The sequence below is a fragment of the Ursus americanus genome, chromosome 5, assembly GCF_024610735.1.
Source record: "Ursus americanus isolate L20-20 chromosome 5, mUrsAme1.1.p, whole genome shotgun sequence".
In the NCBI taxonomy this organism is placed as follows: Eukaryota; Metazoa; Chordata; class Mammalia; order Carnivora; family Ursidae; genus Ursus; species Ursus americanus.
Genome location: NC_142131.1, coordinates 26,524,965 through 26,539,410, shown reverse-complemented (window position 1 = coordinate 26,539,410; position 14,446 = coordinate 26,524,965). Strand labels below are relative to the sequence as shown.

The following is a 14,446-nucleotide window of genomic DNA, read 5'->3' as shown; positions in this document are numbered from 1 at the left end:
CTCGTGACTTGCTACTAGCCATTATTATATGACAAACATGCTGAGATAGTCACTCCCTTGTAGCTTACATTATATGACAAAGGAAAAGGGATTTTGCAAATGTAATTATTGTCCTAAATCAGTTCCTTTTGAGTTATTTAAAAGGAAGATTTTCCTGGTGGGCTTGACTTAATCAGTTGGAACCCCTCAAGGAGGGAACTGGGGTTCTCCTGGGGGTCAGAGATACTTTCCTGATGGCCTTGAGGAAGCAAGCTGCATGAGTTCTATACCTACAAGAAAATGAATTTTCCAACAATTTGAAATACTTGGAGATGGGTTCTTCCCCAGTCAAGCCTCCAGATGAGAATGCACCTTGACTGACACCACAATGGTTGACTTGTGAGACTCTGAGCTGAGCACCCAGCTAAACAGCCTGGACCCCTGATCCACAGATACTCCGAGATAATAAGTATGTGTTGTTTTGAGCCAGGAAGGTTGTGGTCATTTGTTCACAATAGAAAAACAATACATGTATTTCATTCCTAGTTCCTCCCGGTGCTGATCCTTTTTTGGTTCTCTCTTGTGTCAACAGTGGAGGTCTGGTGTAATTCAAGCTTTGTTCTCTCTGAGTCTAGCTTCCTCTTTAGGAGTCTTCTCTGTGTCTAGCTTTCTCATTAGGTCCCTTTTCTACAGAGAGCAGATTGTGGGCTGTGACTTGAGGGCATGTCACTACTGCAGGTTGTGCCTTTTATTTCTTTACTTTGGGAATTGGGAAGAGGAGAAGCCTAACTTGCAGATGTTGTAAAGACACCTGTTTAATGAAAGACCCTGATGATCACCCCCTTACCTACTCCATATCTTTGAATTTGTTGATTCCAAGTTTAGAGCTCTGGCCACCTTGGTGGGAACTGTACTTATGCAAGGTGTCTCTTTGTGTGGTTTCCTCTGCTCTGAATTTCCCACCACTCTGATTCTACTTGGTTTTTCTCTTCATGGAATTTCTTACAACTTCTGATCTGTTGATGGCATATTTTCCTGTTTTATAATGCTGTTATGGTTTCATTCTTTAAACAGAAAATAATTTTCCTAGCACTTCAGTGGGGGCTTGGAAGTGAAGGGAGACAGATGTTGGTAATGAGTCTGCATGAACTCAGCTGCACAGTCTGGACGGGGCTTTTTCTTTATATAAGAGAAAAAAAAATACTATTTTGCTACCTAACACTGATTTAATATATTTGTAATAAATTTAGCATATTTCTAATAAAATTGATGAGAAAGGGTAGAATTTTTATTATAATAACTACTTTTCTCATGTGCTATTACTTCCTCCTTTTCAAGTTCCTAAAAGCATATCTGTATGAAGACTCTGCTCCTTTTTTTCACCCTCGTCCCACTTACACAGCCTTTCCTCTCTACTTTCTTAGGGTTATTTCTTAGAACAAGTGACTTTAAAATATTGCTGACACTATGCTTTTTTCGAACACTAATAGCACACATGATGTAAGTGCTGAGGATGTTGAGATCATTGAAATAAAATTGTGATTTTAGAATTGTTTTAAGACTCTTTCAGTTCTAGGTAACACAACCCTATTTCAAACTAGTTTAGGTTACAGAGAATTTATTAGACAGAAATTGTAACATTTCACTGAACCCAAGAGTAAAAATTATATTTAGATATCATGAGGGTGTGGAACCAGAAGCTAGAAAGTTGATAGAAACCCAGATAGTCATTACCTTTCTGTCTCTCTTATCTCTGCTTTCTTGAACATCTGCTTACTTTGTTTCTCAGCAGACTCACTTTGTTTCACATGGGTATGGTCAAATAAGGCTCCCCAACTCTGGTAACACAGAGTTTCCAAGCTTATGTCATATCAGTTCAAGCAAATAGATAAGAGGCAGAATGCCATATTCCAAAGAGAAAGACAAATTGGTTTAGCTTGGGCTAGTTATCTCTCTTTAGACCAGTGTAATGTAGTCACGAGGACAGATTTTGTGGTCTAAACATGGCTGCTATGGCCCAAGTTCTCAAAGAAGAGGTAAGAGGTAAATGGTGCAAGATTGGGCAGATATCTCCAGACATGTCTGCTGCAACATTCGTGTTTATATCCAGTGTGCTATATCTTATTAGAGAGACAGTTTAGCTTGTGGTTAAGAACATAAGCTTAGGGTCAAACATAAATTGATTTGATCCCAGCCTTGCCACCTACTAGCTGTGTGACCTCTGTGAAGATTAAAATCTTTCTGTGTACAATTGGGATGATAAAGCCTGTCTCCTGGGGTTGCTGGGAGGATGAAATGAGAATATGTGTGGTACATCCAAGCACTTAATAAATAGTAATTATTAATTACTACTATTATCAGACCATTTGGGAAAAGTTAGGTAAATGGAGGAACATACATTTACTACCTCAAAGGGTGCAAGAAGATCTAGAGGTAAAATGCCAGGTGCTACAGAATTACACAGTCAATAAAAATCTAAGAGAGAGTTTTGTCTTTACCACACTTGACCAAAAGGATGAATACAGGTGAGGCTGGTGGTGTTAGGGCCCAAGAATCTACACTTATTTTAAGAATGAAATCTTTGCTTCTGTTGATTTTTGAAAGAGGTATCAATCTCATGATCCTAAAGAGAGCCAAGCAGGGCTGGTGGTCACGGGAATAGGCATGATAGCTCTTTCAAGCCAGTGCCTGTTCTGATGGGCGCTGCATTCATTCCACTTGGTAGCCGGTCTGTTCTGATTGGCTAGTGACTTATCCAGTGAAATATGTTTGAATATCATCCCTGGAAACCAGGTGTGTACCATCAATTCAAAGACTTCAGTTTTTGTTAAAGGAGATGCATCTTTTTCTTTATAAACAATAGATTTCCTCTGCACTTTTCTGACTTATGGGGTAAAATTGTGGGTGGCAGCCAGTCATTAAATGAACTCTTAGTAAAGGATATATAAAATGGTTATGATCCAAATTCTATATAGTTAAATGAACTCATAGCTTAGTAAAGGATATGTAAAATGATGATTCGAATTCTGTATAGTTAAATACCAAATTGTCAGCCAAGAGTTAATATTTACATAAAGTAGAGTTAGCCAACAGACTACATTGATGGTTTCTTTTTAAAATGTAATGTATGCTGTTCTATATGAAATTGCAGAACAGGACCTCATTGACTAACTGTGTAATTTTCTCTTAAGTTATGCAGACATTCTGATTGAGAGGGAAGTGTTAACGCAGAAGTACATTCATCTAGTTCAGATCGTAGAGACAGAAAAAATTGCCGCTAATCAGCTCCGGCATCAACTTGAAGATCAAGATACAGAAATCGAAAGACTTAAATCAGAGGTACTTCCCAGTTGATAGATTCTTCCCCATTGTCTCACATGTATTGTCATCACCTCATGATTACACAAGGCCTACCAGGGCAAGATTTTAATCCCAAACGTAGTTCCTTTGCCGTCAACGTGTACATGGGCAGACTACAGATCTATGCTAGGAAGGTATCTAGTCTATGTTAGGATTGAGTAAATATGCTGCAGCAAAATACCAGAGTAATATGCTGCTTTTTAATTGTTTTGTGCTCCCGATGTCCTTCATTTGCTCAGATAACCAAGAGTCGACTGTAGTATGTAATTGTCTGTAGACTGACAATCGTAGTGTGAATCTGTCATAGACTCAGTTAGACTCCCAAATGGCGACTAAGGAAGGACCAGACATGAAGTCCAGAAGACTTTACTGCTTCTATATCTAAGCAGTCTTCTCCCCTCTAGAATTTTGAAAAACACATTTGAGTTAAAGTATAAGACATTTCCTAGGGTATACTTTTTCCTGAATTTGGAATTCCTACCTCCCTCCACCTCCACCCGCCCCGAAGATGAACTTCTGAGGCCCTGCACCCCCAGATTGTGAGATCGTGCCAAGTAAGAACAGAAGATGGTCATGGTATCTGTAGCCGTGGCGGTGGGCCTGGGTCCTCCCATGCTCACAAGTGCCGCTGTCTATATACAGAAACCCGAGGGTACCTTTCCTTGCTCATTATTCCTCGCGGGAAGTGGTCAATAACTGAAGAACCGAAAAGGAATGTAGAAAACAAGATTTTCCCCCTTTCTGACTAGGGGCGCATTAGCATTTTTTTTTTTTTTAAGATTTTATTTATTTATTTGACAGAGAGAGACAGCCAGCGAGAGAGGGAACACAAGCAGGGGGAGTGGGAGAGGAAGAAGCAGGCTCTTAGTGGAGGAGCCTGATGTGGGGCTCGAACCCAGAACGCTGGGATCACGCCCTGAGCTGAAGGCAGTTGCTTAACCACTGCGCTACCCAGGTGCCCTGCATTAGCATTTTCTTAACTTTAAAAAAAGAAGAACAGAACAGAATGAAACCTACTACTGATTGTATCCCATTGACAGAACGATTCAGGGTCCTCAGTCTTGGTAGCTTTATTGTCACTTCTACAGTTATTGGATAATGTTTTCCTCTTTGTTCCTCACACCTTCCTCTAACACATACTCTGAATCCTGTGAGGGAGTTTTACCTCCTGCTGCCTGTGTGCATCACCTCCAGCTCACCGAGCAAGGGGATAAGCTGATTCCACCTGGATCCGATTGCTTCGCCGGTGATAGTTGCAGAGCACGCTCACCATATCATTAGTGTTGTTAATGTCCCAGTTCAACCCTGAAGTCTGATACAGTGAAAACAACAACAGAAAACTTAAGAAACCTGCATTTTAAAAGACTATATCAGGCACTGTAATTTAAAACAAAATTATTGTGTTCTTTCTTTGCACAGTAAGCTAGAGCAGACGCTTGTCGGCTAAGTGAAAGAGGCTGGCATTTACTCCACAAGAGAAACTCAGCACCAAGCAATGTTGCCCAGTCTTTATTTGTGCACGCTTATCTGTCTTCACTATGTTCTGTTTTAGTCTGAATATAGATTGCAGCCCCAAACTGTCAGAAGCAGGTATGTCTTGTGTGGTCAGTTGGCAGGAACAATAATTTATTTCTTACTCCTTTTATTTTCGCACATCTCTGCCAGAAAATGGCAGAAATGTGTATTTCGTATTGGTGACAAAATGTAAAGACAGGTCAGAGGAGTCAATTATGACTCTTACTTTTTCAATGTCTGCTTGTAGTAAATCTGTGTAGGTTCTTACCTTTATAAGAGCCTGCAACTGAGTGGTAGTCTAATGAATTTTATTCCTAAGTGGATTGGGCGGCCATGTGGTCTTGAATTGCCCCTCACAGGCCACATAACTGAGCTGGAGATATAAAGAGATCCCAGGTTGTTTCAGTCCTTTTTACCTTTTCACCTTTTCTTGGTTGGCTGGGATCAATCCCAAGGCTCTGAAGTTCCTTTTGCAGTTACCATTTCCCCAAGGAATTGTGTGAATCTGCTGTACTATGTGTACCTGGAAGGCTGCAGGCTGATTATGGGAAGCACGAGCTTTGGCTTGAATGTCATCGCATTTGGTGACCACAGGGCATTACGGGCATCAGGCAAGATGGCGGCATGCCACTCAGCTCCTGCGAAGGCCTTGGCCTAGTCACTGGGCCGAGTTTTGGGCTGACATTTCTCCTAACCCAGTCTCAGTTCATGCTTTGCAAAGTCACTTCTTATAAGCACTTTTGTTAGCAACATAACTTAACAAGCTTGTGGCGAGGGTCATGCTTCCCCTGCCTTAGCGTCAAAGGAAGAAAGGATGGATAAAAAACGAGTTTCCTGAGGATCTCATAAACTACCTTGTAGGTGTAACTTCCTATGAGTTAATGGCCATAAGCCAGTATTTCCCAAATCATGAAATGGACCAATTCTGTGTTCTAGATTATCGCTCTTAATAAAACCAAGGAACGAATGCGGCCTTACCAAAGCAACCAAGAAGATGAGGATCCAGACATCAAGAAGATTAAAAAGGTAGGATCTTGGGGGTTTCTGGTTTTGGGGAAGTGTGGTGATCAGTTGTCTGTCCCGTAGTGTTGTCATTGCCACCCTGTCCCTGAGCTGAGAACGACCTTGGTGTATCTGTTCTTTTTTTTTTTTAAAGATTTTATTTATTTATTTGACAGAGATAGAGACAGCCAGCGAGAGAGGGAACACAAGCAGGGGGAGTGGGAGAGGAAGAAGCAGGCTCATAGCAGAGGAGCCTGATGTGGGGCTCGATCCCATAACGCCGGGATCACACCCTGAGCCGAAGGCAGACGCTTAACCGCTGTGCCACCCAGGCGCCCCTTGGTGTATCTGTTCTAATGGCTCTCAGACTTGCCCTTCGGAGTGATCCGAGTGTGGCTACTCTGGAGAAGTTTCAGCTTGAGATTTTTTTCCAGTTCTGGGAATCCCCTTTTGGACTCTGTGGGAAGGATGCCAAAACCAGACGTTAAGACAATAGTGTTCTCAAGTTGGGTTGAGTAAGTGCTGTTGAACCTCCTGAATTTGTGCTGCTTTCATATCTTAGGGGAGTTTTTTTAAAATGACATTTAAAAATATTTCTTTTAGATTTAGATTTCAGTGCTTATTTAGAAAGGATTTTTGTGAACATGTGAGAAGATTGACTAAATACATCTGCTCAGATTTCTGTTTTATTATCGCTGTTCCTTTCTTGTTTAACATCCGCATAATCAGCCGATCTTTATACCTCACTGTCCTGTATTACTGTACAACTTTTGCAATTAACCAGACACCAATACTCACTTTCTTCTACGGTGTTTGATTTATGTCATCTCGGGTTTGGGTTCCATGATCTCAATTCTCTCGTCAATCACCTACTCAGCTTTGTTAACGTTATGTGAAAAGCTTCACAGTTAAAGAACTTAATCTTTAGATACACACCTTCAGATCTTTATTTCATCTTAATTTTCTTCTTATTCCTGCTTTCCTTGCTAAATAAGTATTCCCCTTTAACTGTAACAAAACTTTAAATATTGCTCAGTGTTTGAAGTAGAGATGTTTCTTGGAACTAAATTGCAATGTTTTCAGTTTTGAAGGAATAAAAAGTGAAATAACACCATTCCCTTTTCAGAATTAAAAATTTTTTAAATTGAGTTTGGTTTATGTTATTGTGATACAAGATTAATGCTATTGCCTTTCTTTTCTTAGTATGCAGTTGTCTGCAAACACAGATATCAGTAAAATACAATTTCCCGTTCTTTTTTTTTTCTTTTTTTTTTTTTTTTTTTTTTTTTGGTAGAAACTGGTCTTTTAGTAAGTAAGTAAACCAGCTTTTGCTCAGCAGGCAATACCTGACTAAGTAATGGAAAGATTTTATGTAACACAAATTTCGATTAAGTTGATTTTTGAAAATACTTCTGTTAAATGGAAGAATAACGATAAATGCTTTTTACATTTTCTGCCTTCCTATTTCTCAATAGAAGCAATTAAAAAATTATTTTTGAACTTGTTAAGTAGGTTTTGAAATCAATTCTATTGTCCTTTATGTCCCTATCAGCCTAATGTCTGCATGGAAGGGGGTGTTTCAAATGAATTAGTTTCTCTATTCTGATCTTGCCAAATGTCAACATAATTTTTTATCTTCAGGGAACCAAAAATTGAAATTAATCATATTACACAGAAACTTCTAGAGTTCTCCAAATAATGTGCATCTAACTTCTCCCACATAATTCTATTAAAATGTGGTTAATTTTTATTGTTTGAAGCATGGCAACTGTATGAAGGCCTGCATGAAAATTGACAGTTTGATGACAACATTGGTAGGTGAATGAAAGAATTTTAAACAATGCAAAAGAAGAGTAGTTGTTTAAACACAGGATAATTTAGACCATATGGGTGCAATAGTAGGGAAAAAAATAAGATGTGTAAGAATGTGTTGAACAGATAGCAATGATAGTAAAAGGAAATTTGGAGGGCTCCTGGGTGGCTCAACTGGTTAAGCAGCTGCCTTTGGCTCAGGTCATGATCCCAGGGTCCTGGGATCGAGTTACATGGCGGGCTCTCCGCTCAGCGGGGAGTCTGCCTCTTCCCCTCACTCTCCCTCCGTGCTCTCCCTCTCTCTCTCTCAAATAAATAAAAATAAAATCTTTAGAAAATTGTTTAAAAAATAAAAGGAAATTTGGTAGTGATTTAATGCTTTCAATTATATGTGGATTTGCAACCTGCTTTTTTGCTGAATCTGCCACTTAGAAATCACACACCCTAATAAATGTCATATAATTTTTTTGTATTTAGAAAGGACTTCAGATTGTTTTGATCCATTATTTTATAGGTGAGGAAATGGAAGACCAGAGTTCAGAGTTACCCAGAAGGTTAGTGCAGAACCTTTGGGTTAAGGTATGTCTGGTTAGCACCCAGCATTTACCTAGACACTTGAAAGGTGTTCAGTAAATACTTGTTGGCTAAAATGCACAGGCCAGTGCACTTTCTCAGGGTTGTCTGTTATTTTTCAAATCAAATTCAGATCAATTTGAGAGGCTATCATGTTTTCTACAGAATTGATTTTTACTTATATTTCACGTTTCTTTTCGCAAAATAATCTCCATTGCAAATCATTAACATGTGTTTTCTCCATGTGGCTGGGAGAGAATCCTTGCACTTAACACCAAGCAGGTAAAAGAATGCCAAGTCTGATTGCATCTTTACTGTATGACTTACCATGAAATTTAGTTTACTTGTGTATAAATGGAAGGGGTCAGATGAGCTGACATCTAACACTTATTTTCTAAGCTTACTAGAAAAAAACTCTCAGTAACAACAAATCAAATAACCTGATTTAAAAATGAGCAAAGGACTTGAATAGACATTTCTGCAAAGATGAAGTCATATACACATGATCTTTGGAGAATTCATATACATATGAAAAGCTGCTCAGTATCACTAAACATCAGAGAAATACAAATCAAAACCACAGGGCAAGGTCATCTCACACCCATTAGGATGACCACCACCAAAAAACCAGAACATAAGCGTTGATGAGGATGTTGAGAAATTGGAACCTTTATGCACTTGTGGTGGGATTGTGAAGTGGTTCAACTGCTATGGAAAGCAGTATGGTCGTTCCTCAAAAAATTAAAAATAGAACTACCACATGATGCAGCATTCCCATTTTTGGGCATATATATGAAAGAATTGAGCACAGGATCTTGAAGCGATATTTGCACTCCCATGATCACTGAAGAACTATTCACAACAGCCAAGAGGTGGAAGCAACTCCCACGTCTATCAGCAGATGAATGGATAAACAAAATGTACATACAGTGGAATATTATTCAGCCTTAAACGGGGAGGAAATCCTGGCACATGGTACAGCATGGATGGACCTTGAGGACATTACATTAAGTGAAATTAACCAGTCACAAAAAGATAGATACTGTGTGATTCCACTTCTAAGAGCTATCTAAAGTGGTTAAATTAACAGAAACAGAAAGTAGAACGGTGGGTGCCAGGGGCTGAGGGAAGGGAGTAGTGGGGAGTTGTTTTACAATAGGCATAGAGTGTCAGTTTTGCAAGATGAAAAAGGTCTGGAGATCTGTTGTACAACAGTGTGAAATACTTAACGCTACTGAACTATACACTTAAAAATGGTTAGGATGGTAAATTTTAAGTTATGTGCTTTTTTACCACCATTAAAAGAATCTTAATACCTGCTTTTATATTGTTAAAGAAAAACCTTCAAGTTATTCCTTTGTTAAAAAGTTAATAACTAGGGGCGCCTGGGTGGCACAGCAGTTGGGCATCTGCCTTCGGCTCAGGGCGTGATCCCGGTGTTATGGGATCGAGCCCTGCGTCGGGCTCCTCTGCTATGAGCCTGCTTCTTCCTCTCCCACTCCCCCTGCTTGTGTTCCCTCTCTTGCTGGCTGTCTCTGTCAAATAAATAAATAAAATCTTTAAAAAAAAGTTAATAACTAAATATATAATATTATCCTATTCTGGTGTCCATACGGGCAGTCCTAAAGAGCTTAAGATATGGAAGAAACTTGTGAAGCTGAGAAAAATATTATTTTTAAATCCTCTTTTCTTCTGCTATCTGGAAAATCCTGATTATATAAATAATAATAAAGCCTATTATATAAATAACAATAAATTATTTATTTTAGTGATGGGACCATTAAAGCATTAATGAAAAAGCAGTGTTTAATATGGCGCAGGATGTGAATCCTTACTGGGAGGCTTACCAAAGACAGTCACAGCTCCCTGAGATCTTTCTGTTGTTGTACTGTAGGTTCAGAGCTTCATGAGAGGATGGTTGTGTAGAAGGAAATGGAAGACTATTGTGCAGGATTACATTTGTTCTCCTCATGCTGAAAGTATGAGGAAGAGAAACCAGATTGTGTTCACCATGGTTGAAGCCGAGTCGGAGTATGTTCACCAGCTCTACATCCTGGTCAATGGCTTCCTCCGGCCCCTGAGAATGGCGGCCAGCTCCAAGAAGCCTCCCATCAGCCATGATGATGTCAGCAGCATTTTTCTCAACAGGTTTGTCTTGGCATAAATCAAAGAGTCATGTGAAAAATGCATTTCTATTTCCTAAAAGAATTTTCACGTTACTCTTAAAAGAATAGGTATCATAAATTCACCTTTACGAGTGTATGATATTGAAAATAAGAACGCTGTCATTTGTGTTACGCTATTTGTCCAAATTTACATGTCTTTATCTTGAATCATGGCATCTAGTTTTCTGTTTTTTTTTCTCTATTTGACATATGTTTTCTTGTCATTGTGTGGGCGTGTGTGTTGGGAAAGATAATCTCCTTCGTAAACTGAGGGAAATGGAGTGAGTAATGGGTCTTTACATGTAATTTTTACAGACGTACTTTAGAAAGAACAGTAACTAACAGAGGGCGTTAGAATCTGCAGCAAATTCATTTGCTCAATAAATATTTATAATGTCCTTCCTGCTGAGGATTCCTCAGTGAGCAAAGAAGAAATCCTTGCCTTCATGGAACTTAAATTTTGATGTGGGAAGAGAGACAATGAATAGTGAATAAGTGAAATATGTAGTATATTATATGGTGATGAGTGTTGTGGAAAAAATCAAGAGGGGGAGAGGAAAAGGGGAGAAAGGGTGTGTTTTATGTAAAATTTAATTATTTATTTTTGAATACATAATACATTTACATTGCTCAAAATTCAAAACAACACAAAAACATCAAATAATTCTTACTCTGTCTCTGTCCACCCCACTTCTCCCACTTTCTGTATTTAACCATTTTCATTAGTTTCTTATATCTCTAGTATTTCTTGATGTAGATCCAATCAAATATGAATATAGTGTTATTTTCCCCCTTCTTACACAAAAGACAGTGAACTTTAATATGTACTTGCCTTTTTCACTTGACAGTATGTTCTAGACATCTTCCCATATTGACATCTAAAGAGCATTCTATTTTTTAAAAAATCACTACATTGTTTTACATTATGGGATGTGCCATAGTTTTTCTCTAGCCAGCCTTCAGAAAGGCCTCAAAGATAAGTTGATATTTGAATAAAGACTTGAAGTTGATGGGGAAGCAAGCCATTTGGCTGTCTGGGAGAAGAGCAACACAGACAGAGGAGACAGCATGTGCAAAGGGCGTGAGGCTGGGGCAGACCTGGCTTGCTTGTTTGAGGAACTAAGGTCCATGTGGATGAAAAGAGGTAACAATAGGACACTGTAAAGATGTTTGCTTTTACTGTAAATAAGATAGGCGGATACTGGTAGCATTTTGAGGAGAGAAGTACCATCATGTAACTTATGTTTTACAATCTCACTCTGGTTTCTCTGTTGAGAATAGAGCACAGGAAAATCAGTTTGGTGGCTATTTCAATAAACCAGATGAGAGATGATTGTAGCAGGTGGCTATTGCAATAATATAGGCAAAAGATGATTGTAATGGAGGTAGTGATAAAGTGGGTATATTTTTAAATAGAGCCACTGTGATTTCCTGATGAGTTTGATGTGGGGTTTTGAAGGAAAGTCCAAAGTTTTTGGGTTGAACAACAGAAGAATAGAGTAACTACTCACTAAATGGAGAACACTGAGGTATAAACAGGTTTAGGGGGAAAGATTAAGAATTTTAGTCACAGACTTCTCAAGCATGAGATGCTATTAGCCATCCAGATGGAGAAATCGGTGGAACAGGAATTGGATATTAGTCTGGAGTTCAGGGAAGGAGTTTGGGCTGGAGATATAAATTTGGGGGTTCAATAGCATATGAATTGTATTTAAAGCTGTTGGTCTACATGAGATTACCAAGGGAGTAAGCACAGATGAATGAGAGAAGAGGAACAAGGACTGAGCCCTGGGATATTCCAACGTTTAGAGATGAAGAAGATGAAGAGGAACCCACAGAAGAGAGTGAAGAGGATCAGTTAGGGTTGTAGGATGAAAACCAGTAGAATAGGTTGTCCTGGAAACCAGAGCAAGAGAGAATGAGCTATGTCAAAAAGGTCAAATAAAATGATAACTGAGAACTGAGCATGGGTTTAACACAGAGCTTACTGGTAACTTTGATGAGGGGCAAAGCCTCATTGAAGGGGACTTAGGAGAGAATGAGGGAAGGGTAGTAATTGGAGAGAGTTGGTATCGAAAACTCAGTGTTGCTATAGAGAGGAGCCAATAAAGAAGATGCTACCCGGAGGTAAATTTAAAAGTATAAAAAAGTGTGTGTGTTTTAAGATGCAATAAAAATTACACTGATAACAAGGGGAAAATGATATAGGAGAGAGGGGGAAATTGCTGGAGCAATAAGCTTGCATAGACAAAAGTGGATAAGAACATGATGTTCAAATCGAGTTGGAAGCATAGAGAGGAAAAGAATAGTACCTTGACACGTATGTCATTAGGAAGCAAGGACGTGTGGTGACAGTGCTGATAGAAGGAAAGTGTTGGGGTTAGGTAAGAGAGGAAAGGTATAAAATAATATAGTATAATTGCTAGGCGGCTGGAAGAGCCTATATTACTCTATTAGGCTGGTGGGCATGACTTTGCAGTGAGACTAGTCAGGATGGTTGTGTTTTTTTTTAGCCACTTTCAGCTGCATGGGTGCAAGTGCAGAGTAGATGGATGGTTGGCTTTTTTGCTGTTGTGTGAGGCTAATATGATGAAATCAGAAATGAATAGTAGAGGCAAGGAAGAGATTATAACAATGAGCCAGGCAATGTAAACTGTGCGGAGAGGGAAATGATGGTGTGAGGGGGCGGTGGTCAGTGATAAGATGACAGGATCATGGATTAAGGTCCTGGTGAGTGAAAGGATTTTTGGAGTCACAATTCTAAAGGAAGTGAATTGAAAGATAAGGAGGTGGTCAGAGAATAGTTTGCTTGAAACTGAGATAGGGAAGGGATGCAGTTACTGACAATGACAAGGTTTAAAGTATAATCAGGGGAGTGTTGATTGAGGTCAGTGGAGGGTAAGATCCCTAGAGGAGAGGGGTTCAAAGCCCCTAGAGGCCAGGATATGGAACTGCTGTTTTTTTGTGCATATTAGAGTTGCCCAGAATTATGACAGGAGTAGTGTTGGAGAAAGGACTGCCAACGAGCTGGGAGCTTGGAGCTCAGAACTCAAGGCGCTAAAAGAGTAGCTGGGAAGTTCTGCTCCAAGTTGGTGATGTAGGAAGACCCTAAACTCACCACCTCCGTGGAGCACAACAGATTACACCCACCTATTAATAGAACAGTTCCTCCTGAAGAAGAACGGAGGGCTTGACTGAACAGTTTCTGCATAACCAAAGACAGAGAGAAGGGCAAGAGAACAGCAAGAGAGAGGGAGACATGGTAACAAAGGGCATCGACCCTTGATGCTACAAACAGCAGTGGGACTAGAGAGTACTGAGGGGCCAGGAGCAGATTCCTCTGTCCTTGGGCACAGAGTAAAAGCCACAGTTTAAAAGAGCAACTGGCATATAAAAAAAGAGACAACGCTAGAACTTTGCCAAGTGGCAGAAGAGCTGCCTAGGTGCTCTCCAAGTCAGAGGGACTGGGGCACAACACACTTTGTGTTCCCACCCCACTTTTTTGTTTATTTGTTTTTATAAAAACCTGGGAAAGTAACATATTAGTTTTGTTAGTTAACATGTTCCCCACATCTGTATGTTTGTCTGTATACTCCTTTAAGGAAGTAACTTCAGTGTCCATCAGTAGACCGATGGGTAAGGAAAAAGTGGGGGGTATGTACACACACGCACACACACACACACACACACACACACACACACACTGGAATATTACACAGCTATAAAAAGGGGCGAGATTGTGCTATGTGAGACAACATGGATGGGGAGAGTGTTTTACTAAGTGAAATCAGTCAGACTAAGAAAGACAAATACCATGTGGTTCCACTCAAAAGTGGGATCTAAAATTAAATAAATAAATAAACAAAAAGTGGCATCAGACCCATAAATACAGAGAACAAACTGATGGTTGCCAGAGAAGCGGTGGGTAAGGGGATGGGCAAAATGGGTGAAGGGGAGAGGGAGATACAGGCATCCAGTTATGGGATGAGTAAGCCATGGGAATAAAAAGCAGAGCATACGAAGTACAGTCAATTGTATTG

The 14,446-nt window shown here is 39.6% G+C and overlaps 1 protein-coding gene across 4 annotated transcripts in view; it reads left to right on the top strand.

The window, feature by feature from the left end:
- RASGRF2 (Ras protein specific guanine nucleotide releasing factor 2) overlaps positions 1-14,446 on the top strand; it is a 231,173-nt gene that overhangs the window by 81,872 nt on the left and 134,855 nt on the right. For all 4 annotated transcript variants that reach the window (XM_087862029.1, XM_045796370.2, XM_045796369.2 and 1 more), the window contains exons 3-5: positions 3,171-3,318; positions 5,791-5,880; positions 10,136-10,389. In XM_087862029.1, coding sequence (XP_087718155.1) covers positions 3,171-3,318; positions 5,791-5,880; positions 10,136-10,389 — 492 coding nt within the window. The remainder of the gene's footprint in view (positions 1-3,170; positions 3,319-5,790; positions 5,881-10,135; positions 10,390-14,446) is intronic.